Source organism: Squalius cephalus (genome assembly GCF_949319135.1).
Source record: "Squalius cephalus genome assembly, chromosome: 1".
Lineage (NCBI taxonomy): Eukaryota > Metazoa > Chordata > Actinopteri > Cypriniformes > Leuciscidae > Squalius > Squalius cephalus.
The window spans coordinates 46,559,603-46,586,127 of NC_137122.1; the positions used below are offsets into that span (position 1 = coordinate 46,559,603).

General features: G+C 37.5%; 1 protein-coding gene across 3 annotated transcripts in view; it reads right to left on the reverse strand.

Annotated features, from left to right (window-relative positions):
* Nucleotides 1–5,062: 5,062 nt before the first annotated feature.
* Nucleotides 5,063–26,525, reverse strand: part of igf2bp1 (insulin-like growth factor 2 mRNA binding protein 1) — a 35,816-nt gene continuing 14,353 nt past the window's right edge. Inside the window, exons 3-15 of one of the 3 annotated variants that reach the window (XM_079879534.1) lie at nt 16,755–16,803; nt 14,736–14,787; nt 14,478–14,541; nt 13,578–13,865; nt 13,222–13,356; nt 11,659–11,781; nt 11,406–11,541; nt 11,172–11,288; nt 10,877–10,993; nt 9,131–9,205; nt 8,882–9,013; nt 5,577–5,690; nt 5,063–5,402 (exon numbers count right to left, since the gene is read on the reverse strand). In XM_079879534.1, coding sequence (XP_079735660.1) covers nt 5,256–5,402; nt 5,577–5,690; nt 8,882–9,013; nt 9,131–9,205; nt 10,877–10,993; nt 11,172–11,288; nt 11,406–11,541; nt 11,659–11,781; nt 13,222–13,356; nt 13,578–13,865; nt 14,478–14,541; nt 14,736–14,787; nt 16,755–16,803 — 1,549 coding nt within the window. In that variant the 3' untranslated portion in view covers nt 5,063–5,255. Of the gene's footprint in view, nt 5,403–5,576; nt 5,691–8,881; nt 9,014–9,130; nt 9,206–10,876; nt 11,069–11,171; nt 11,295–11,405; nt 11,542–11,658; nt 11,782–13,221; nt 13,357–13,577; nt 13,866–14,477; nt 14,542–14,735; nt 14,788–16,754; nt 16,804–26,525 lie in introns of all 3 variants that reach the window. The other 2 variants (XM_079879533.1, XM_079879535.1) reach the window with 2 other exon arrangements.

Below are 26,525 nucleotides of genomic sequence, written 5' to 3' on the forward strand. Positions count from 1 at the left end.
AACAATAAAAATGAAAACGATTTCAACATCATGCTGCTCTGTGTGGCCTGAAAAGATACTATGTTGCGGTTCACAGAGAAAAAGAGAGCAGATTCTATTGCAAACATAAGAGATACAATCCTATGTCATTTCTTAAAAAGCCATCAGAAATATAAATCAAATAGAAAGATGAAGTTAAAAAAAGTCAGTTTAATAATAACGGGAAAAAGAAGAAGAGACTGGATAGTGAAATTGACATATTTTTATGTTATTTCCCCTCCCACATATCTATTCCATTTCCAAATTCATCCTGAACAATTTCAAAAACAACTGAAGAAAAATCATCTTTGGAAGTAAAAGACTCCTATCAGTATATGGAGATGTTGCTACCCAGTTGCTGTAGTCATTTATTATTAATATTATTATTATTGATTCATTAAGCCTAACATTTTCAAAATTAACTTTTTTTTTTGTTTTGTTTTTTTATTTATGTCATGTCCTATCTGTTTGTCTTTATTCTAAGAGGTAGATCAACCAAAAAAAGAAATGAAAAACACATGGTTACAGGCCTTTTGATTCAGGCCGTGAAATCATAAAATGATCAGGACAGAAAGTTAGTAGAAGCTCCGGGCAGAATTGCCTTTTTATTGCTGATTTCAATCTAGTTTCAGCAAAAAAAAAAGAAAAAAAGAAAGTGAAGCCGTTTTTAAGACCAGCGAGAAAAGGGCTTTTAAACAGGAAGGATTGTTCTTGGGGACAAGGCTGCATGGCGTGGAGGTAGTGGTGGTGCCATTGAGGTGGGAAAGGACACAGAGAAGATAGCGCAACAGGCACGATTGTGTGTTTCGTCTACACCGGTATCCTCAGTCACTCTACGAATGCTGGCCGAGTTACATCTGTGCCATGATGTGGGGAGAATTCTAATTGAGCACTAACCGAATTTCACAGGTTCCTCCTCCCGTGCAAACCATCACACCACACATCCGTTTCCCGTCCTGCCACCTCGCCCAACTCGAAGCTGGAGCAGTAGGCTATTCTATCCAAACGTCTACAGAAATGAAAAGCTAAAAATAAATTAAAACTCAAAAGTAAAATGTAACATGCACTTTCGCTCTCGTCTGCTTGATAAAAACAATCTTATGGCTAAGTCTTGAGGTAGCGTTCCTAGTTATGTGAGGTTTGAGTCGTCATTTGTAGCACCCAAATGTTTTCCTTAAGGAGAGGCCAGAAACTAGCACGGTGAGATACAACAGTGGCATGCAACGTCGATATGATAATCACACCCAACTATAAGCTGCGCTTCAACCTGTGGTCTACGTGTAAATCTATGCACTGCAATGCAACTTTTCCCAGTGGACACTTAACAGCCCGTGTGACAAACGACAGCCATTCGTTTGACTCGTCACAGAATTGCATAAGTTAAACAACATACTATCTTTTTTCCCAAGCTCAAGTATGCTAGCGAAACGGTTCTACTGCTTGTTCAAGCCCTCGCCACCACCAACAACAACAACGTGTGGAGGACCTCGAAATAAAAAAGGATAGAAGAAAACATTTCCAAGTGCCAAACAGGAAGTCGACTCGCGGTACTCGGGGAACCGTGTATCTAATACATAGCACTGCATCCGTTCCTGACTGCGTACAGTCTTAATTAGTTCCTTTTTTCTGGAGTACAACAACAAAACACAAAGAGAATCCCAGTTTGGCACAGGTATTACATGAAGAATGAATCATTTGTTAGTATTTCAAATGAACTAGTAGCAGTGTAAGAGGTGTCTGCATAAAGAACTCTGATCGAGAAGAAACCTAGCTATAATCCAAACTACATAAATGGAGACAATTTGAGAAAACGAATGAGTAAAAATAAATTCAACATCAAACGACTGAACTGAACAGAGAAAACAGTCACAAACGAGGCCAGCGTGAGAGAGGGCGCTCTATTCCAGAACTAATGTTTCTTTTGAATCGGATACCACCAACGCAAAACAAAAATGAGCGGATGAAGGTAGCGAGTGGGGGGGTGGGGGTGGGGGTGGGGGTTGAAGAAGAAGGGGACAAATGTGACATCTAAAACCTTTACAAAATGTCCACTGAATCTGTCCAGGGCATCTCCATCTCATCGCTTATACCTTTCACCCAAATAATAATAATAATAATAATAATAAAAAGACAAAATAATAAAAATGCAATTACAATAACATATCTACTATTTCGTTGTTGTTTTTTAAAACTATGTTAGTTCTTGGAGATCTGCGGTTATGTTAATAATTCTCGCTCACAATTTTTTTTTTTTTTTTTTTTTTGTCTTTTATTGATGAAACAGTTCGCAACCAGATGTCATGTCCAAATAAAGCTTGCTGTCTAAAAGAAAAACAAAAAGGTAAAAACAAAAAGGCTGCTGCAGTCTGAACAGAGCAGAAGTGTGTGAGTGTGTCTTGGTGTCTGACAGAAATCTATGGGCTGGAACAGGACAGACGCTTCTTTCCTGCCTGAAGAGCAGTATGCATTGACAAAGTCATTGACAAGTTCAATCCTCAAGCAGAAATCAGAAGACTAGTGTGAAAAAGGGAAGCTTTTGTAAAACAAAAACTAAAAACTAAATTAAAGACCTTGATCTGTTAAAGCACATGAACATGCTGGCAAACCCTTCGCAGATGTCTGAATGGAACCTGAAAGAACGCGGTCTGGCAGTGTCCATCCATCTTTAACGGCTAAAAGTCTTTCCTTCCTTTATCCAATTAGTTTTTTATTCTAAAAAAATACAAACAATTATTCCCCCCCTCCCCCGATTGTTCCGTTGAACAAATTTATTTACAGGTTTAAATTTGAGAGATGTGAATGCTTTCATTTTATTGATTTCTTTTTTTTTTTCAATATTTTTGGCTCCCGTTTTTCAAAAGGTACCTTTTGTTCTCAGTCAGTTTTAAAAAAATGAGTATGACCGAGGCCATAGAGTGTTTTTCTATGTTTCTGCCTTTTAAAACACCCAAACCACTTCCCCAACAAAAACACTCAAACTCAATTAGTAAACGCACTCACGCACACTTGCACAGGACAATGGAGAAGGACGAGACTCCACCCGAAAGAAAAAAAGAAAGATGTTAAATGGTTCACATTCAGTGTCTTCGGGCCGATGATGGTCGACATGCTTTCGTTTTTTAAGCATGGCGAGTAAGTCGAGCCCTTTCAAGTAAGCCAACCAATGATGTCAAAGTCCTTTAGTGCAGAATGAACAAGATCACACCACAGGTGCAAAAGTAAAATGGCACAAGTTAGGAAAAAGGCCATTGTTTTGTTTTCTACAGTCAGCTTGTACAACAAACATACGCATTAGCGCAAAAATTGAATTCCTGTGGTTTGGCAACGTTCATTATGCACCAGTAAGAGATGGTAAGATCCGTCCTACGTCCCATTGGCCAGTGATTTCAAGTGTGACTCTTCAAGGACCCCCAGGCTGGCCTAAAGGCTGCGAGACTCACAAAACAATTCATCATTTTTCCTAGGAGTCCTTCTGAGCTCAGGTGAGGAAAAAAAAACCTCGATTACACTCTCCCCAAACACGCATACCAAAAAAGAAAAATAATGGGAAAAAATTAAAAATATTTCTTCCTTAAAAAAATAAAATATTCAAGACTATCAGCTTTTATATAAAACACCAGCAAGCAAAAAAAGGGGGGGGGGAGGGGGGGGGAAATCAAAAAGAAAAAGAAAAGAAGAACGAAATTAGGAATACTGAGGTAACAATACCCTGAGGTAGTTTTTTTGTTTTTTCTTAATTCATTTTATCTAATCTGTTCTAGGTTCAGTGAGAAAAGCCAGGACCCTGGCAACCTCATCGGCAAATGTCGAACAAAGTGGGCGAGAGAGAGAGAGAGCACAGAAACCATATTGCTGTCCCCTATTCTTGACCTTTGACCTAAAGGCAGGTTTGTGGAGGCTGTACCCTGTCAATCAAACCTGGCATTCAGGACGACTGTCCTCAGTTAATTCGGTCTCGGCATATTTTTAAAGTATATTTATTCTCAGGAAAAACAGAACACCACGTCTGAAGGCCAGGTTTAGAGATGACAAATGCTTTTTAAAAAAGCAAACACGTAAATCACACATTCCTAAAAGCGAACGCGCTTTTAAAAAAGATGCTCCAAGTCTCGTTTTCTGAAATTACGGCACGCTCCATTTCATCGTCTGCCTGCTCCAGTGCAATGAGGGGCCAGGTTAACTCACATATCATATATATATAATATATATAAAATATGCCGTTTGGGTGTGGGCAGCGCTGCAGCGATCATCGCTGGCGTGGTTAAGGGGGGGATTGTTGGCCATCCGCACATCAAAGCTGAGCCACTGCAATACAACTGCAGAGGTCACCTTTAGCCCACACGCTTACTGAACTCTCGCCGCACGTCCCGCCAGCCAAACGGCACGTGGCCTGAAAGGGAAGCCTCCGAAAAATGTGACAACCCTCTCAAACCAGGTGTACGATTGCAGACGATTAAACGTGCAGCATCTCAACTCAAAGTCATGAAGATTATATTTACAACCTCATTTTTTTCATCTTTTTTTCATCTCGTCACCCCCACAGTTTAGCGTGGGGGACTTCAAGAGCAGTGTTAACAACTTTGGCCCCTCCCCTCATCTCTGATAGGTAGGGAGAAGTCACCTGATTGGTGACCACACCCACTAATACATTGGACTGATTCTCTGCTCTCTTTCTCTCTCCCATCTCTACCTCACTGCATTTCATTAATAATACCTCTGAATAAACATTTCTATACATATATCTCTATCTTTAAAAAAAAAAACAGTTAAAATTTTGAAGTGACTGCTGATGGCTGAGGGTCCTATGTAGCTGATCTTTTGCGGGACCTTCATTATGCCCTATTCCTAATAAGCGGCTATGTATAAAAGCTCTCACCAGAGGGCGCTCCGCTCTAACAGACCTCCTCGCCATCCTCAGTCACTCCACCTGGCCTGGCATCTGGTCTCTGTTTTCTAGTTATCTCTCTTCTTTAGAAAAATCACTCTTTTTTTTTTTTCTTGTTCATTTTCACTAAACTTGTGTCCTCTTTCTCTCTCAGGCATGTTTTTTTTTGTCTTTTGTTCTCTTTTTAATTCCCTCTCAGTTTGCTGCTCATTTCTCCCTGTCTACCGCTGGGTCTGTGTGTCACTCTCTCTCTCTCTCTCTCTCTCTCTCTCTCTCTCTCTCTCTCTCTGTCAGTCCGCTCGTTTGTCCTCCCATTTGTCTGTCCGTCTGACTGGGTAGCGGCCCCGGCCTCTCACTTCCTCCTGGGTTCTTGTGCCAGTCCCTGCGGGGACCCCGGCTCAGTCGCGACCTGCGGATGGGGCCCCTGCTGGCCTCCCATACCTCCTTTCTGCTGCTGCTTGACTTGTGTCAAAATGTCCCTGATCTTCCTCTGTGCCAACTAGAGAGGAAACAATAACAACAACAAAAAACAGCATTTTAGCACTGTCTGCTGTGCCATGTGCCAAGTTTTTGTAACATTCTAGCCAAATGAAATGTCAACCAAGCTCTTTGGGGGTCCACTAACTAAGTGAAGTATACTTGTGCAGAGAATACAGAAAGATAAGCAACTCACCTGACTTGCGTAAAAGTGGCCGATGATTTTGACGATGACCTGGTCGTGTTCATCAGGGGTTTGCTCTCGGGGAACCACTACTTCAGCAGCGGTGAGGTTCTGCAGCTCATTCACCTGATCAATGAAATCAGCAGCACAGTCTTGATCAGTACATTCCATCATTTTTCCTTTTAATTACTAAAGTTCTCATATTTACATTTTGGCTTAATTTGATGCATTTAAATGACTTTATATATATATATATATATATATATATCAGGGCTCCAGACTAACTTTTCCACTGGTTGCACTGGTGCTACCAACTTTGTCAGTTGGTCGCACCAGCATATGATTTGGTCGCACCTTTTTTTTTTTGCTACATACCATGGGATTAATCAATGCATGCTGATGAATAGTGGTCTTAATCTGCATACCCTAGTTTTGCACTGATGTAAAAAGACTGACAGTGACACAAGACCTCATGTTAGCAAAATGTTTTAATCTTTTAACTCTCAAATAACTATTAAAAAAACATGCATGTTCTTTAATGTTTGATTATAATTTTACTGTCTTCACATAGGGATGGGAATTGATAAGATTTTATCAGTATCAATGCCACTGACGATTCTGATTATCGATCCGATTCTTTAACGATTCTCTTATTGATTCTTGATAGCACTGTGTGGAAAAATGTAGTTATATGCTTTTCAAAAAAAACCAAGTGGTTTTATTTATTTTTAAGTTTAAGCTTGAGTAAGCAAACTGTAGCCTACTTTTTATGTAATTTATGTAATAAATAAAACCTTATTGTAAAGTGTTACTGATTAGTTATACACCGATTCAGACGTCTCCTGAGTTCACTGTTGGAAAGATCAGTTTTAACCATTCATTAAAATGAATCGGTTCAAACTAAGGAGTCATTAGTTCAGCGAAACGGACGTGTCATGCGCGTTGTGTGATTATCCCAGCAGTTAGGACATGGACATCCAAGATTTCTGTCAACACAGAAAACATTTCATCACTGGATAGTTTTTTTTTTTTTCCGTTTAATTAAAGCGTTGTTGTATGTCAGCTGAATGTCCGGAACGATATTCAGAAAAGATAAGGCAACTTATTTAGCACAATTCACACCCAGCGGTAATTCAGGAAAAAATCTCCGAATGCTCCACATGAAACTTTGGTCTTCCGACCTTTTACCACCGTGTCGATTTATTTTGATTCATATGTGCTAGGGAGAGAGAGCAAGACAGCGCCTAGTTTGGAGACGGTGTAGTCTTGTTTACACTTTCGCCTGGCTCCGAAGAGAGAGAGTGCACGCGCGCGACCGGGTCTCTCGCTCTCTGCTCGTTCTTTCAGTTAAACATGCGCCCTGTCACAAGCGAAGCAGTTCATCTACATTACTACATTACTTTGGAGGGCGCTAAAACAAGTTAAATGCAGGAAAATTCATGTGTGAATTTAACTGAGTAGTAGGCTACATGACCATGCACTCGCACAAATGCGACCACATACAATTTTAACTCGCACATTCTCAAAAAATGGTCGCAGTCTGGAACCATATATATATATATATATATATATATACAGTGCAATGCATAAGTGTATACACCCATGCTAAAGTTGACTAAAAAGAGGAATAAAAAAATCATATTTTGGAAATTGAACTTAATGCCTTAATTTAAAAAATTAGGAAAAATCCAACCTTTAAGGACACCAATTTTCTTTGTGAATGAATAATGTATCGTAAATAAATAAATGTTCTTCCTTAAAATACAGGGTGCATAAGTGTGTACACCCCTATGCTAAATTCCCATAGAGGCAGGCAGATTTTTATTTTTAAGTATTTTTTTTAATTTATTTTTTTAGGATACTATGCATCCTGATAAAGTTCCCTTGGCCTTTGGAATTAAAATAGCCCCACATCATTACATAGCCTTCACCATACCTAGAGATTGGCATGGGGTACTTTCCATAAGATCATCTCTCAATGCAAATCAAACTGGCTTTTAGGCTAACTGAAATAAAACCATGCCAATCTCTAGGTATGGTGAAGGCTATGTGATGATGTGGGGCTATTTTAATTCCAAAGGCCAAGGGAACTTTATCAGGATGCATAGTATCCTAAAAAAATAAATTAAAAAAAATACTTAAAAATAAAAATCTGCCTGCCTCTATGGGAATTTAGCATAGGGGTGTCCAAACTTATGCACCATGTATTTTAAGGAAGAACATTTATTTATTTACGATACATTATTCATTCACAAATAAAATTGGTGTCCTTAAAGGTTGGATTTTTCCTAATTTTTTAAATTAAGGCATTAAGTTCAATTTCCAAAATATGATTTTTTATTCCTCTTTTTAGTCAACTTTAGCATGGGTGTATACACTTATGCATAGCACTGTATATATATATATATATATATATAGAGAGAGAGAGAGAGAGAGAGAGAGAGAGAGAGAGAGAGAGAGAGAGAGAGAGAGAGAGAGAGAGAGAGAGAGAGAGAGAGAGAGAGAGAGAGAGAGATTCTTTATATATATACATATACATATTCCTATACTTTAATATTTTTTAAAGAAATTAAAAAGTATTCAGCAAAGATGCATTAAATTGATAAAAACTGACAGTAAAGCCATTTATGTTAAGATCTGAATTTGTATTTTGCAAATGAATCCTTTTCTTTTGAACTTTCTTCTCTATTTTATTCTTCCTAAGAGTCTTGTATCACATTTATCACAGTTTCCAAACAAAAATAAGCAACAAAACCGTTTTCAATATTGATAATAATAATAATAATAAATGTTTCTTGAGCAGCAAATCAGCATACCGGTATTTGAATTATTTCATTAGGATCATGTGACACTGAAGACTGGAGTAATGATGCTGAAAAATCAGCTTTGACATCACAGGAATACACACACATATCCATATATACAGGACCCTTTAATATTCATATTTCTTGATAAAATGGGCAGAAGTTAAAAGCCGAGACTGATCAGAAGTAACAAAGCACAAAGCTCTTTATGATTATTCGAAGGGAGGTGAGCTACAAATAATGTTTGATGCATTGAAAAAACGTGGATCTGGCAACCCTGTCTTGAACTTCTTGATTCATCGGGTAAAACATATGTAATCATACACCCCGTAAAATCAGCCACCACAAACTGTCTGCCACCAATATATTGTGCACCCCTAATAAGCAACTTTCTCTGTAATAATCGGTCTCCAACATTTCATTTCAAAGCGTAACTTTATGGATACTCTTCCTCTAAAGAGCTGTCATCATCTGACAGCTATCAGCAATATATGTTAATGATGTATGACTTACAGTTTTCCCGCCCTTTCCGATGACCCTTCCTGCCGCTGCAGCTGCTACTTTGATGTGCGTCTCCAACTTCACCTCCTCTTTGGGGCCAAAGAAGTTCTCCTCCTTCAGCTTACCGTATATTCTGCCTTGAGCCTAAAACACAACGGGCTTGTTAAATGACTTGTGTATCTACTGACGGTCTTCCTGACAACAAATTAATTTTGAAAATTTTATCTGAAATGACTTTGCAAACCATGCATTCATGCAAACCTTGAATTGGGCCTCCGGAGGCCCTGTCACGATGACCATTCGCATTTTCGAGTCTGGAGCCTCTGCTGGTGCAATCTAAGGAAAAATGCATTTGAGATGTCCTTCAGGAAAAGGGAACATAAACCTCAATATTTTAAATGACATAACACAATATTTGATCTGAGATGACCTGTGACTACAAAAATATTAACCCACACAACTGTTTTCAACATTGATAATAATATGAATTGTTTTTTGAGCAGCAAATAAGAATATCTGAATGATTTCTGAAGGATCATGTGACACTGAAGACTGGAGTAATGATGCTGAAAATTCAGCTTTGTTATCAGAAAAATTTTATTAAAATTTAAAATACAAATAGAGAACTATATTAATAAATGTACCTAGTGTACAATAATATTGTTTTTACTGTATTTTTGATCAAATAAATACAACATTGGTGAGCACAAGATACTTCTTTTTTAAAAACATTTATTTTCTTTTTTTATCTTACAGACCCCAAACATTTGAATGTGTATGGTACTCTTTTCCATGCAATTCTAATGAATGGCAGTTTTTAAACTTAAAATGTAAGCAAAGGTATCATAAAGTATTATAAAATACCATAGAAGTAGTCCATATAAAATAATCTGAAATCCTGAATCCATAAAATAGCTCAGTGTGTTGATTTCACTGAAAAGCTCCAAGTAAAAATAATGATTCATTCATAAACCGAAAAGATTGCAACAGGTTTAAAACGACATGAGGGTAATGATAGATGGATTTTCATTTTTGGGTGAACAATCTCGTCCTCCTATTGCATTCAGGTGTGTTTTGATTCAGAAGAGGTACATCATTGTTTTGTTTTTTAAATCCATAGTTTTTAGTACGAAGATTAAACTTTGCGAGTTTGTTAAGACACACATACACGTGTCAAAATACACATCTTTTTTCCACAGATTTTTTTAAACACAAAAATTTAAGAGACATAACCATTTCAACCACATTGTTATACCCTTTGCTTTCAGAAACTGTGGCTTTACACATTAAATTAATGCTGATTATTTTTTTTCATCTATTAATTAGATTTGTCTCAAATTTGCCTCTTTCCTACACACACACACACACACACACACACACATTCTTTTCCTTCCCACTGGGATACATTTTGTTCATAAACATGCTTGCGCATACACACACACACACACACACACACACACACACACACACACACACACACACACACAGTAATTCTGAAATTAAAATAAAATGACAATGTCAATGTATTTGTAGAGCAAAAGTTCATAGACCAAAATTTAAAACTTATAACTCATGTTCTTATAATTTTGTTCTTATAAATTGAATCTAACGATATATTCTAATAACGTTTCTCATAAATACAGATAAAATCTTTTCCTGCATCACATTTTTGCTATAGTTCTTGAAAAATGTTCTCTTTTTTTCCTTTTTTTATAATAAAAAGGGGGGTAAATTAAGTAATAGCATGGTAACGACATGGTAACATTCAAAACCTTTGTGCATTCACTCAATGAGAAGTTACTGATTAGATACAATATGATTTTAGTTGAAAAACATTGAGTTCTGACAGTTTTATAAGCTTACGTTTCACCGGGTCCAAACAGACCCTGGAATGCAAAAGGTGTATTTACAGTTTTTAAATGCATTAGGAAGGTTCAAGTAAAAAAAAAAATCTGGAAGCATGGGAACCCGAAGAGATCAACCACAATGCATTTTCATAAAAGTTACCTTAATAGACGCTCCAGCAAAACGGCTTAGCTGCTTGATATGCTGTCCCTTCTTGCCAATAAGGGCTCCCACGGCTTGGGCTGGGATGTACACGTGGACGGTCTCCTGTTCAGCGGCCTGTAGAGAGACACAAAACAAATAACTATCACATCGCAACATATGGTGAACACCCCGATAAAGAATTGTGCTTACAGACCATAATAAGGTAAAGATGCCACAAGAGGCCTAGTTATGTGACAGCAGTATCTATGTTTTTTTAGAAATGAATAATGAATAATGAGAAAATTGCTCGTACCCCCATAGGGCCATAGGGAGGACCAGGCACAGAGTTTCCGAGGGAAGGAGGCGGCATGGCCGAGGACGGCGGGAAGAGGCCAATGGCTCCCAGGTTTAGTCCAGGGATCAGGTGAGTCTGTTGCTGGATGAAAAGGCAAATGTAGATTCAGATTAGGCTTCAAATTCATGTTTCGTGGCCAAGTAAGTTACGCTTACAAGGAAATACACATTTTTCTATCTTACGAAAACTCACATTCATGGCAGCGATGTCATTGTCATATGCCTCTCGCACTTTCTTCATGATCTCCTGTTCCGCCAGGCAGCAGGCTTCGATCGAGCCCTTCACTGTAATGGTCCTCTCTGGGTTATAAAGGGTCAGATCCTGCAGTCTGCAGTGAGAGACATTCAGAATATAAATGCCACCAATCGTGTTAAGGCAGCTCAGTACAAAATTGGGCCGCTGGTTGGTTCCTTTCATTTTTTTATTATGTCCTTTCATTGCTTACGGTGATATTGTGATCTTGGTATCAGTGTCTTGTTCCACTTTCTTCAGGTTGCGTCCCTCTTTACCGATCAAGCGGCCAACAAAGTTGTTGTGGGCAAGAACCTTCAGAGGCACCTCATCAGCACTACCAGAAATGAATGAAGATTATTAATAAAGATCTGAGAGCAGACATGAACCAGCACTGACAATCCAAAGGACTGAAGGTTTCGAGAAAAATTAAAAAATTAAAATCCCCCCCTGTGGTGAAAATCAATTTTCAAAATGTTGTTTATATGTCTATGGTGTTTTTAATATGCTTTAAAGACAAACCATGTGCAAATTCATAAGTCAACACCATTGCTGAGTGTTTTCTCTTTAAAACTGTGATCTAAAGACGCGGTTTGAAATCGCTGGTGTTTCTGACGTCACAAACTACCTTGTAGCCAATCACGCCAACATAGGGGCGGGCTTTAGCATATCATTAACAATGACCGCTCTGAAGCTGGGGAGTCTCAAGAGGCCAGATTATCACAGTATATTTTTCGGGTACATTTAGCAATATAGCGGGTGAATGATGTATAAAATGTTATGATGAACTATGTCTTTCTCCACTGACATTCTGAGCTGTTCAAAGCATTTTTAAGGATGATGATTGTTAGAGCTGTCTGACTCTGAGATGGCGAACGGGAACATGGTTTGTGTAACATTAGCAACACATTATTAGCTGTTTGAAAAGTCAAGCAAAAGGCTAATAATATTAATTAGCGTTATGTGTCCAACGTTGTTGAGAGCGATACATAAAACGCATTATCATTCTGATACATCGACTTGTAGACGAGCATGTATGAGCGAGTGGAGGCAGGGCTCATTTGAATATTCATGGTTCAACATATACTAAATAAAGCAAGGGTTATATAGTTATATTCAAGCTATTTTAAGGCATGAATGCATTTTTTCCACAGGAAAAAACATTTAAATGTGTAATTTTGGTGATCAAAATGATGAGTTTTAAGGGATAAACCATGGGGAAGGTTTATCCCTTGGGGAAGGTTTATCCCTTTTAAAGTCCCCACATGGGGACTTTAAAAGTCTCTTATGCTCACCATTTATTTGATCAAAAGTACAGTAAAAACAGTAATTTGGTGAAATATTACAATTTAAAATAGATTTTCTATTTAAAAAAATGTAATGTATTCCTCTGAAGGCAATGCTGTTTTTTCCAGCATCATTACTCCAGTCTTCAGTGTCACATGATCCTTCAGAAATCAGTCTAATATGATGATTTGCTGCTCAAGAAACATTTATTATCAATGTTGAAAACAGTTGTGCTGTTTAATATTTATGTGGAAACGAATACATTTTTACAAGGTTCTTTGATGAATAGAAAGTTCAAAAGAACAGCATTTATTTGAAATATAAATCTTTTGTAACAATATATAAAAGTCTTTACTGTCAGTTTTAATCAACTGATTTTTTTTTAAAGACCCCAAACTCGTGAATGGTAGTGTATACTGCACTTGCAATGAAAGGTGTAAGGAATCACTGCTCTGGACTTGACTAAGTGTGTAAACTTATTATCCCTCACGTTTTGGTGTCCTTGGCCTCCTGGTTCATGATTTCCAGGATCATGCGGCAGGCCGATGAACAGCCCTCTGGGGTAGAATGGATACTTATGGGCTTTTCGGCGGCACCTGCGTTCTCTTTACGATGCACATCAATCCTAAGAGATGAGAGGAGAAGAGAGGGAGGAGTTGTAAATGTTATGCATCAGACAGTGAATAAAACTAACAAAGGCACAAGCAAGATAAAAAAAAAACATCTTAAAAATTTTACAGGGTTTGGAGCACCATGAGGGTGAACTCTTCTTTTAAATTAAATTAGTGTCTGTTCCATGCCATTAAACATTTCCCATAAAAATCACACTTTGAGTCAATCACTCACTTGCTCTGAGTCTGCTTGGTGATGTTACGGATGGTGGCGCCCTCCTTGCCAATGATGGCACCCACGTATTGCGTGGGCACCAGCAGCCTGAGAGGGATGTCAGCGTGCTGATGTTTGGAGGGGATTCCCGAACCAGGCGACATCTGGCGGTTTCCTCGCGGACCGTATCCAGGACGACGGCCGTTGTCTGGGCCTCGTTGAGAGTCGACCTCAGAGTTCTCGTCGGGGATGTATGACACATGCAGGGAGTTGTTCTCAAATTGGTAACCGTTGAGCTTCTGAATAGCTCTTTGGGACGAAATGCATAAATAATATGCATGAATGCAGGGTTTATAGCAACGGACAGTCTTTTTGGAGAAAATGTCACTGTCGTGTGGATGAATGCTAACTGATTAAATGCACAAAGATTAAATCATATGGATAATTTCACAGTTAAATAGAAGTGATTTGCCTTAAAGGTTAAGAAACATTATGAATTAATCCGATGAAGAATCCAGGCTGACACATCTCATATTTAGCCAGTAGGTGTCAGCCTCAAACAAGAAAAAAATATCTCAGTGAGAAGGCGTGTGGAGGTTTAATTTGATATTACACAAAGACAAGTCATTTATAAAGCTGAAAAGGGTAACTTTTGTATTAAAATACTTTTTTGATCCCATCTTAAAAAATGTTTTTTGTTCTAAAAATTGAAAACAGTGGTGCTTTCAAAACATTGAGAATCCAGACCAGCACTGACATTATCTCAACCAATGATGAGAGTTTGGGGAGGGGCTTTCTGTTTGTCCGACCAATGGCAGACAGGGAAATCTATTTGACAAAATTCCATTCTATTTGGTGACACTAGTGGAAAAATTACACACTTAAGCTTTAAGTTAAGATTGCAGGGCAAAGTACACTCACTGTCTAGCATGCTCCCGTGTCCCATATGTGACGTTCACAACTGCGGTCTCACTCTCTGTATTCACTACAGGGAAAAATAAGAACAGAGAGAGAAGCAGAGTGTAAATTACTTACTGATACTGTAAAAGAATTAGCAACATGTCCAAATGTTCATTATGGACTAATCTTTCACAGTAATACAAATTGTTGTGTTATTTCATTAGTATTCACTTCAATGTCCATAATCCAAAACAAATAACACTTCAGGTATTAATTTACCTTGTTCACAGTTCTCAACAGTTCCATACTGGGCAAGCAGACCATCAAGAACCTACAATGGATACAACAGAACGAAATGAACGCAAGGAAAATTACTCTGTATTTATGTCTTGTTTTCCAGTAAATAAAAAAAAAATATATATATTTCTTAAATCAAAACATTTATTTTGGAAGCAAAATGACTTAATTGTGGTAATTTTTTCAGAAAAGAAGCCCTAAGATGTTAAGTGAGTTTATGCTTAAAACAAGAAAAACTATCTGTCAATGAGACAAAAAAAAAAAACATAATTCAAGGGGAAAACAGGATTATTTTTGTGCACATTTTTCCTTCTCAAGTAAATGTATCTTGATTTTAAAAAACAGATATTTGTAATGGTTTTCAGGAAGGCTCCAACTGATTGGTTTCACAAAAGAAATAGAGACTCAACTTACTCACATCAGCCCTGTTTTCTAAGTACCAGTGTGTAGTTTGTTTAATGAAGCTACACTCTTAAAAACAAAGGTTCTTTAATGACATCTGGTTCCACGGAGAACAGTCGAAAAAGTTCTTTAGATTATTAAAAGAAAAAAATGGTTCATTTAAGAACAGTTCTTTGACAGTTTGTTTGTTCTTCTATGGTATCTCTGTGAAAATCCCCTTTTGTAGCCTTTAATTTTTAAGAGTGTAGCCAAGAGGACAAGCCACCTGTGGTTTAAAACGTTTTTTAAACTATCAGGACCTCCCAGAATTCTCAAACTCATATTAAAAATGGTCTTATCCCAAACGAAAATAATCAGGTATGTGATTTTGTGTATGATAATAACAGGCTTAAGTTCCATACAGAACTTAACATCTGTCAAACAGGACTACACCAAACCCAGTTGGCATCAGATTGGTGTTTGCCACCTGGGTTTAGCCTCCTAGTGGCGGACATTGGCACAAGTGGCTGGCAGAAGTGGGGCCTGCTGGAGACGTGCCAAGAAAGACCCCGCCCCGCAAGAACAACAGTCAGGCAGTGCAACAACCATCGGATAAAACACGCACTGTGCCACACCCGTGCGCACACACACACACACAAACACATAACCCAGACACTGTATGTCGATGGTGTAATCTCATAATCACACACAAATCACCTAACCTGAATGACATGGGTAAAACTCTGAGTTTAAACCAACACAGGGCACTGCCCTTGCCAGAACATGTAGGGAAAGTTCAAACGTCGCTATTTCAGAGTCAGAAATTTGCACCAAAGTGACAGAATTGCACAGATGATGTAATTATTAAGATGCAGTTTTGTCCACATAAGTATTAGAACATTTACATTTTAAAAAAGCTGTTTCAGGTTTCTTTTTGGAAGAGGCTGATTTTTTTGTGTGATATTGAAACACTTTCTCGTATTTCAACAAAATGTGCAGACAGTGATTTTCTTGTTTTAAGCATAAACTCATTTAATATGACATTTTTGAATTTTTTGCAGAAAACAAAACTGAACATCTTAAGTCATTCACCTTCTCAAGTAAATGTAAACAATCTTAAAATGCTTTCTCGTATTCTGGCAGAATGTGCAGACAGGTATAAGTAAGCCATTTGTAGGTTAATTTTCCATAAAACTCCTTAAACTTTTTTAGTAACTCTGTATTAAAGCTCGTCTCAAACTAAATTAACAGCCATGTATTTTGTGTATGATATTGATAACAGGACTAATTTCATCATATAATTTTTTCCCCCCACATTTTACAACCCAGTTGGCATCAGATTGGCTTTCATATATTTTACCAATGTAAAATAAAATGTTGAAACGACTTGACATTTACGTTGTACGTGCTTTTTTTTTTTTTTTAGGTCAAATTTAAGATACTGTCTGAAACTATGAATGGAGAAAAGCACACAATTTTTTTCTAGGATTAGGATTAATCTATGTCTGGAAAACATCCTTAAGCACTTCGGTAGAACATTTGGGTGAAGAGCATCGTGTCGATTAAGAAAAACTGAGAAGATCTTACTGTCAGAACAGACATGGACACACCCAGACTCACCTCCCACTGTAGGTGTGGCGGAATGTTTCTGATCTGGAGTTTTCTGGTCCTGTAGAGGAAGAAATGAAGAGAAAACGAAGTTTAGAAAAGGTTCCCCTCACAAACTTTGCTTGATGAAACAAGTGCTATCAATACATCCAATACAAATTGTCAGGGGCGGTCACAGCCACAGACATCATTTTCAACAAAAACTGCTCTCAAGTTTACACCCACAATCACATTAAAACTAATTACACTAATGACATCTGGTGATTCAGCGTCATCCAAATTCTGATTTACGCTGGCGGCTAGCGTTCAGAAAGGTCCCGGTCTTGTCTACATCTAAATGATGTGGCAGGAGAAGCATGGAAAGGTGAAAGTCAAAGTCAGAACAGGGATAAATCCATCTGAACAGTAACTTCCATCATAAAGGGTACTTCATTTTAGCTCTGACATTAATACTTTTATTCTTTCACATGCCATAAGAGTGAGCAGATATAAATCAAGTTCTTTTTTAACATTGCAAATTATGTTTAATTCTAGTGTTAAATTCTAGTTTAAAACACTAGTATCATCTCAAAATCGAGGACAGAACACGTAAGGTCAATGAAAAGACCTCAAAGTGATCTGATTCGGGAATCTCTTATTATTTATAGTTGGGTTGATTAAACATTATAAAGATGCTTGGGAGCATCTGTCCTGCTCGACGTGTGTGGAAATGAGGCGGAATGAGCAGAGAAGAGAGAGAGAGAGGAGACTGAATGTGTATATTGAAACTAGACACTGATGTAGTTCAATGCCAGCTGCCCCGGAAGCTTCTAAAACCATTGGTCGAGAAAGAGAGAGAGAAAAAGAAAGAAGTGCAAGTAACTAAAGCAATGTCAAAGCAATGCAGTGAATAAAAAGATGCAGAGAGAGATAAAAAAAAAAAAAAAGGAAAAACAAGTGAATCAACTAAGTCCAATTGAGAACTGCAGCATGGCACTGCTCCATCACCATAACAATGGCACAGTTAAGAGGAGACGGTTATCCAGATAACCTACACATACTGGAGCACTCTGGAACCTCTAGGGGGCGTAACAGCAACCTTCTGATGCAATGTATGCGTTTAGGATGAAGGAGGGAAATGAGTGCCAGGGGTTATTTGGGAGGGGCCTGAAACTCTGCTCGGGTGACTGAGACCAGAAACCCTAAAGACCTCTGAACTCTGCAAGGTTGACGCCCACTGGTTGACAAGCTAAGAAAATGGCGCTGTTTGCTCACTTTCTACCTCCCCTCATGCAAATGGCGGGCAAAACAGCCAATCAGGGAAAAAAGAATATCCTGCAAGGGTGTTTTCACACCACACAGATCAGCAACGTGAGCGTGGCCAGGCCAAACGGAACCAAATGAAATCATGTTTTTTTTTTTTTAAAAAAAAAGGCCATTCCTTGGAGCACTTGCTTAAGATATTAGAGTATGTACTTTCTTCTTTTGTTTGCTTCCAGTATCATTCCCAGTTCAAGATGAAAGCAACATGTCTTCCAGTGTGTTTCAAGTAAATTAAGAGCAGAAAAGAATACAACAAATGTTAACAAAAGGCAAAGGCCACACAAACACCACCAATCTGTTCGCTCTCCCACTGATCAATCACCTCGTCCCCGAACCCATCCCCCAACCTGACACTTTCGCATCCCACCCACACTCACCACATATACCCGCAACAGAGTTTCTCATCCCCACCCCCACTCCTGAAAAACATCCTTCTTGTTTGGCACCTTTGAATCCATTTAAACCCATCATGTCACGTCCCACCAAGTCTCTCAATCTCATTGGTCAACGGAATGGAAATCACAGCCACATGAAAGAGGCGAAGAGGACTGACACCCCTTTCGGTCTCTTTTTCTATTGTTTAGAGATGAAAACATTTCTGAATTGACCTGTAGTGCTGCAGGCCTTACGTCCAGCCATGGAGCAGTGGATGATGGGACACAAACCACAAATCTGTTAACATGCTCAAATTCTCCAGAAAGAGTTGCATGGGATTTTTCTGTGTTTTATGGCGTGGCAAATAAAAGCTAAGTTTAGATTTGGCCTTAGTTAAAACAGGAATCTCAACACGCATTGAAACAGAAATTTCAAATCACACAGCACTACAAAGGCGATCAAAAATGCAAATAAAAAGACCAAATAACAACAGAAAAGAACAAGGATAGAAAAGACTGGAAGAAAAAAAGAAGAGATTCACCCCCTACAAAGGTCAAAGGTGAGGGCCCTATAGGCAAGCGAATAGCATTAATGGGTGTGTGCGTGTGTGCGTGTGTGTGTGTGTGTGTGTGTGTGTTAGGGTGAGGGTTGGTATGTGGAATTGTCCTACGAGAGCGTCAGCAGTGCATAACTGAAGTTTACTCGTATCTTGAACTTGTAAAAGTGAAATAAAAAGTATAGACATGCCTCTGGGTTGAGATAAGATTCCAATTGAATGGGGGAAAAAAAAGAAAAAGTGGCAAACATTTCGGTCAAGTGACCTTTCTCAACTAAGCATTTAGAGAGGTCACATGTAACCAAAACATTTGCTACTTTTTCATTAAAGCAGTGTTTTATCTTGCAATTGGTGGTGTACAGCCTTTTTTGAAGCATTTCCCCAATTAGACTCATTTGGATAATTTGTAAGGCGAGGTGAGTTCCTGGCTTTTCTTGAGACAAGATTGACCGGAGACTATAGCAGAAGTTTGCAATGATGTATAGCAGTATGTTTAATCAATAATCATATATTATTATTATTATTATCATTATCATTATTATTATCATATAAAAAAAAATCCACAATTGTTTGGTCTTTTAGTAAAGAGATCTGAAATTCATACTAGCTGGAGCATCTAGCAAAACTCTATCCGTTCCACACACACACACACACGGTAGCACATGATCACAAAAAAAAAAAAAAAAACTTTCAGGGGAAAAAAAACTATACTTCTTGACACAGTTCAGCACATTCAGTTCCTCCATACCACGCAAACACGCTTAAACACACAAACACATTTACTTCACATTTTAAATGAGGCCGTACCATAGGCTACTCTTCTATTCTAAAGTTTGGGATCAGTAAGACTTTTTTCACTTTAAGAAATGAATACTTTTATTCACCAAGGATGCATTAAATTGATCAAAAGTGATATATATTTGAAAATATTAATTTAAAATAAAAGCTGTTCTCTTGAACTTTCTATTCAAAGAATCTTGAAAAAAAAATGTATTCCATAGGAAAAAAAAAGATTCCATAAAAATAAAGCAGCACAACTGTTTACAGCATTGATAATAATAGATAAATGTCTAAGCATCCAATCAGCATATTAGAATGATGTTTGTGACACTGAAGATTTGAGTAATGATGCTGAAAATTCAGCTTTAAAATCACAGGAATAAATTACATTATAACATTTTATTAACATAGAAAAGGTTACTTTAAATTGTAATATATTTCAAATAAATGCAGCCTTGATGAACATAAGAGATCTTACTGATCCCAAATGTTTGAATGGTAGTGAAAATAATTTATATTTGATTATAGCTATAGTATTAAAAAGTAATTGTAATTTTAAATATTAGCTGTATATTTTTGTTAAATATATACTATAACTTAATAATTTACATTTAATAAATGTGATTTCATCATTACTGTTTCAAAAATATTAAAGTTTAATGTAATTTTCACATCAATACATTTTTTAAAAACTTAGCTTAACAAACACACACAAAAAATCCACATCTAGGCATAATTAGCCTAACAACTATAGCCAAGTAAACCCACACACATATAAAGCAGATGCACCTCCACCACCCTCTTTACATTAACATTAATAACTCTAAACATTAATAAGACCTCCAGCATATCCAGATGCATGATGGGCCAGTCTTAGCTGGCTTGGAGGAATCAGCAGGGCCATCTTCATCAGATGGAGACTCATCTTATATTCAAAAACACACTCCGAATCCCTGGAATATCAAACACACACACACACACACACACACACACTAAACTCAACTACGTTGCCTGCTGACAATCTTTTAAATGTGCATGAGGGTTAGTTTGTCTTATTTGATAAATCAACTAAATGCATAACATATTTTACTGTGGTATCTAAAACTTTTAGATACCACAGTAAAATATGTTATACATTTTTATACATAAAAATGATCAAGCGATAAGTAAATCTGCTTCTCCTGTGTACATATACAAAACACACGCACAACACTCAACATTTACAACAAAGAACCCTATAGTTCAGAGAACAAATGTGTCACACTGACGTTAAACACACAGGCAGTCTCCTCCACCGTAAGCGCTACACAGGTGCATGCAAACCTAGGTCTGTGTGAAAAGCGCTAAAATCCACCAAACCACTTTTGATGAGCATAGGCCTGTCAAATAAGAAGAAAAGACACAAATCCGGAAGACAAATGCCTGTTGTCGAGGATAATAAACGTGCTTCCCAAAACATTGCACTCCATTTAGTCTCAACGGACACATTGCATTAAAAAACTGAATTGTGTCTGCTCTACAAGCCTTACTATGCAATCATCTTAAAAGCTTTAGACACTAGGAATCTTTTTCTGTCAACTGTGTGTGTGGGAATTTTTTTTAAACAGAGGGACACTAGTTGGAGGAAGGCGCTGGGAGAAATGAAGAAATCATTGAAGACATGCACGAGGGTTTGAACTAAATACAGCGAACTACAATTTTTTGAAACTAACAACTTTGGAGATTTAATAGAGACAAAAACATGAGGTTAATGTGATTTGTAGTTTACAATACTTCACCTAAGTGTAAATGTAGGTCAATGTATCCATTTCAAAGTGCAATGGCATAGTCATAATTGACATTTAATTATGGCACTTAAAGCTACAAAAATTTAGTGATCTAACAGTAATTAATTAACCAGTTCCAGGCCCACTGTATGAGAGGTCCAACAGGAAACCAAGCACACAGGAAGTCAAAAATCACCCCTTAGAAGTCAAAACCCTCGTTGAGCAACTTCCTGTCTTGCTTTCAGCCATTTCCACCTCAGCCAATCAGAGGTGAAGTTGATAAAAAACGGGGGAAGATAAGCAGAGAGAAAGAGAGAGAGAAAGAAAGAAAGAAAGGGAGGAAAAAGAGAAACAATATGCACAAAGAAATTTAAATCACTCACATCCTTAACCCCTCCTCCATCACTCATTCATTCACCTCACACACACACACACACACAGCAGCAGATTATGGATACCTGAATTATAAGATTATGAAATATGACGCCAGTTAAACTAAAGTCTTCTAGGCAAGTTTTTTACACATCTAAGGAAAAAATAAATAAAACTACGCATAGATTGCTAACCAGTAAATCAACCTAACTTACCAGCTAAACTGTTCACATATTCAAGTGCAAAATATCAACTTGCATGAAATTAATCTGAAATGAAACGGCATCCCAGATTCTTTCTAAAAGTTTTGCTAGAACTTTATTAAACATAAAACAAAAAACTATAAGACTTATTAAAACCTCCAATTGGGCTTAAAATACGGCTGGTGTGAAAACAAGGTCACACTTGCACCGAACTGTATAAATTCTTTTTTAATATGCTAAAAAAGCATTTCAAAGGGAAGGGGTCCATTTTCTTGCTTTAATTTCAAACAAAATGATAATTTTGTATAATAATAATATATATATATATATATATATATATATATATATATATATATATATATATATTATTATTATTTTTTTTTTTTTAAATATACTTTTTCTATACTCAAATAATAATATATAAAAATATTATAAAAGCATTTAAACAAAATATAATATTTCTTCAATACAAATCAAAGAAAAAGAGAAGCAGCAGGGATTATACTTAGCACAATAAAGTTTATATGGTTTTGCAAAAAATGTTTGCTACACAGCACAAAAAAAAAAAAAAAAAAAAATCTGAGAAAAGTGTTATTTTTAGGCTAATTAAATTGGAGTAAATAAAAGTAGCTTACTTTTTTCAGCACTAAATATTTATTTTTCAGCTAAAACAAATCTTTTTCTTTTCTTTTAATAAGCAAATCTTATTTTACTTTAAGTAACTATAGTATTGTACTAATAAGTTATACATTTAAAAATCTAACCTGCATTCTCCTGAAAGCAAAAAATAATATTCTATACTGAAGATAATGAAATTGCATGTAAAAAAAAAAAAAAGATATACAGCCATAACTGAAACTATACAATGCTAAACCTTTTTTTCTTCTTCAACATGACACACTGTGGTTTTACAGAGGTATACGACATGAAACAGAACTTCAGTCAGTAAACTGCCAGTGAAGCTTCATACAGCAAGGCCTCTGCAGCCAACACTGAAAATGGCGGGCGAGTGTGGGAGGGGAAGGGGCGGATCCTAAGTTCCACACACCTCCCTTTCCCGCTCTTTGCGTAACAACGAGTCCGCGGAGGGACGTCGTAAGCTGCTTGAGGTCTAGATGGACGTGGAGGTTCCTCAAGTCAATGAAAACATCCTCGTAACAAAGTTAAGGACAAGGATCAGAGTTCAGTTGTGTAGAGAGCCATTATAGAGATACCCTCTCGCCCGGGGGGACCAGATGAGGTGGTTCCAGGCGTTGAATGGAACAGCAAGGGTTAAGCCATAAATCAAAGTGGTGTAGAGAGTAGCAGAGATGGTGAGACAACTTTACCAGAAATAACAGACGTCCCATCCCCCCTTTTTCCTGCTTTCTTCTCACTCTGTTTCTCGTTCCCTCTTTCTACACTCCTCCCTGTGGAGCTTTCTGCTCTGCATTACCTGATAGGCCTTCCCACCCCCTCGCCGCTCTGCTTTTTTCCCCTTGCCCTATTCCTCCGAGAGGTGAAAGGTCACTCCCCAAGCTTAGCAATCAACACACGCTGATGCAACCCGTAACATACCAGAAGAAGAAAGCGAGAGGGGGCGATATATTGCTTACTGCCGGCCCCAGCAATACAGTCGTATAACAATGAAAGCAATAAAAATAAATCTCCCGCCTCTAGCCATTGAACATTGGTGATGGCCAATAGCATGGCAGTGGTGGACACTGTCTTTTCAGTATATGAGGCAAGTCTCAGTTTTGGTTTAAGACAGACTAAGTTACTGATGTTTTTTGTGAACAACATTTTTTCCCCCTCTCAATTAAATAGCTGCTCAAAAATAATTAAAAATAATTCCTCTAAAAGTTTTTTTTGTTTTTAAAATCAGGAAATATGATCAGAATGTGAAGCAAACACTAGCAGGAGAAAGTGTATTCATATTCAACTACAAATGCGTCACATTATAAAGAGATAAATCCATAAATTAATGCAAATAGATGCAGTCTGAAAACAATGACAACGCTGCAACTGCACAATTTGGTGACACAATTACTAAGAATAGAAATGTATCTGTTGCCATTCAAACCATTCAAATGTAACAGGAGAGAAGCGGACGTTGGCCTTGTGCTAAATTGATTCTAAGACAAATTCTAGACTCTCATAGACGAAATAGAGTGGAGTATGTACATGCAAAAGTGACCAGTGACTGTAAAGTATCTTTTTGACAAACACAAAGATTTGAGAAGCTGCAAGGTATGTTAAAGGACAAGTTCGGTATTTTACACATAAAGCCCTGTTTACAGATCGTTTCTGATGAAATAGAACGGTTAAGATTAAACCTTCCTAAAACGCATTAAACTTTCATTTAAAAAGAGATGAAACTCACCGAGTGGTCAGGGGTGTTCACTGATATGCTCATACAAAAATCGCTGCAAAAGATGCTTTCCAACAGGTGTTTTACCATTCGTTGTAAAACTGTGGATCTATTTTTCCAAACGTCTCACACCCGTAGATTCTTCCGTTGAGAGCTTGAATAATAGACACTCCAGCCCAGTTGGTGGCGATAATGCACATTTGCCAATTGCAAGCAAACCACTGGCATTTCACTGAATACACAGAAGAAGCAGAAGAAGAAGCGGCGGAGTAATACCGTACCTCACACAGCTCTTTCAATACAAGTCAATGGAGTTGGACAAAAACTACGATAAAACCTGTTGGAAAGCATCTTTTGCAGCGATTTTTGTATGAGCATATCAGTGAACACCCCTGACCACTCGGTGAGTTTCATCTCTTTTTAAATGAAAGTTTAATGCGTTTTAGGAAGGATATGTTCGAGTGCACCTATACATCCATTCTTGAGGGGGGGTGGGAAGCGAAATAAACCTAAAATTCTCGCGACAGCAGCATCTGTCAAAAGTTTAATCTTAACCGTTCTATTTCATCAGAAACGATCTGTAAACAGGGCTTTATGTGTAAAATACCGAACTTGTCCTTTAAGTTCAAACCTTCATGGACACAGACATCTAAACAATTGCAAGAACGTAAGAGAGCGGCCAAATGTTTTGCTATTAGATGTATAAATTTAATCAGAATTCTACAAATATAATGCAAGCAATGAAGAAGGAAAAAAGCAAGAGACAACAAAAATGTGCTGCTTTCATTAGAACCTACATAACAAGATTGCCATTCTCCACAAATACCAGACTGTAAAGAATTTAAAAAAGAAAGAAAAGAAAAAGAAAAGAGAGAAATAAACTCAATGTGATGACACATAAACAGTATAATACTTTTGTACAGTATAAAAGTTTAGTCTGAAGCTTATAAGCTTCTCTAATGACATAGAAGAGTCATAGTTTACGGCACATGTTCTACTCTGTGCATGGACACATTTTTTTATTAAATCCTGTTGAACTCTCACAGAGAAGTGGATAACTGCAATTAAAAAAATATTATATATACTATATTTAAGACTGCACTTACTGTCATAAGCAAAAAGCATTTGAATGCTATAGTGGAAAATGATTCAAATCTGCTAAAAATGCATGAATTACCATACCATTTTCACATTTTTGCACGAATTATTTATATAGCAAACTGCTGAAAGATGATTTTAAAAATATATACACGGTTCAGAATCATTAGGCAAATATAAATCACTGAAAGTAAATCCAAATGATTTGAAAATGTATTTAGAATGTAGTACTAAAATTATTTTTTACTTGCATGAGTCTAATAGGATAGTGTCTAGTACAGGGAAACCACTCTGCTTTCTACTGCAAATTTGTAAGCATGTCAAAGTATGCAAGGAGCGACATGCTCAGCTGAGGAATGCAATGCCTCTGAAACGGCAGCCGGTGGGGGTGAAGCGAAGAGAACCTGAGGTCCTTTCCTGCACATTATCATGTGAAACACCCCTCCCTCTCATCCGTCATCCTCTCTCTCTCTCTCTCGGCCATTTGACGAGGAGCCATGGGGAATGGAGAGCGAGAGAGAGAGACAGAGAGAGATTTCATCTCATCGACAAAGAGTTTTTTCTGCAAGTAGTTCTCAACCTTGCATCTCAACCTTTGACCCCAATGTGGATGAGGAACGCTTTGGCCGGGACTTTAAAAAGAGCCATAGGGCAAGGCAGAGGACTGGGGTTACTAACAAACAATGAACTTTTCAAAGAGGCCGCAGATTATGCTGAAGTATAGCGGCTCTTTTAAAAGGTGGTGGTGGGGGGGGGGGGGGGTTACAGGACATAAAACAGCTGATATTAAAATCTGTCTTAAATTTTGGTGCATTGAAATTGACAAACTTGGAAATCAATTTAAAAAATAAAATAATAATTAGCACAGAACAGGCAAGTAAACAGGCTTGTTGAAAAAGGGGCGTTGCCTGAGTCATAACTCATCAGTAATGACAGAAGGCACTGTCTAAATGTTTTATCAGTTGAACACACTAACATAAT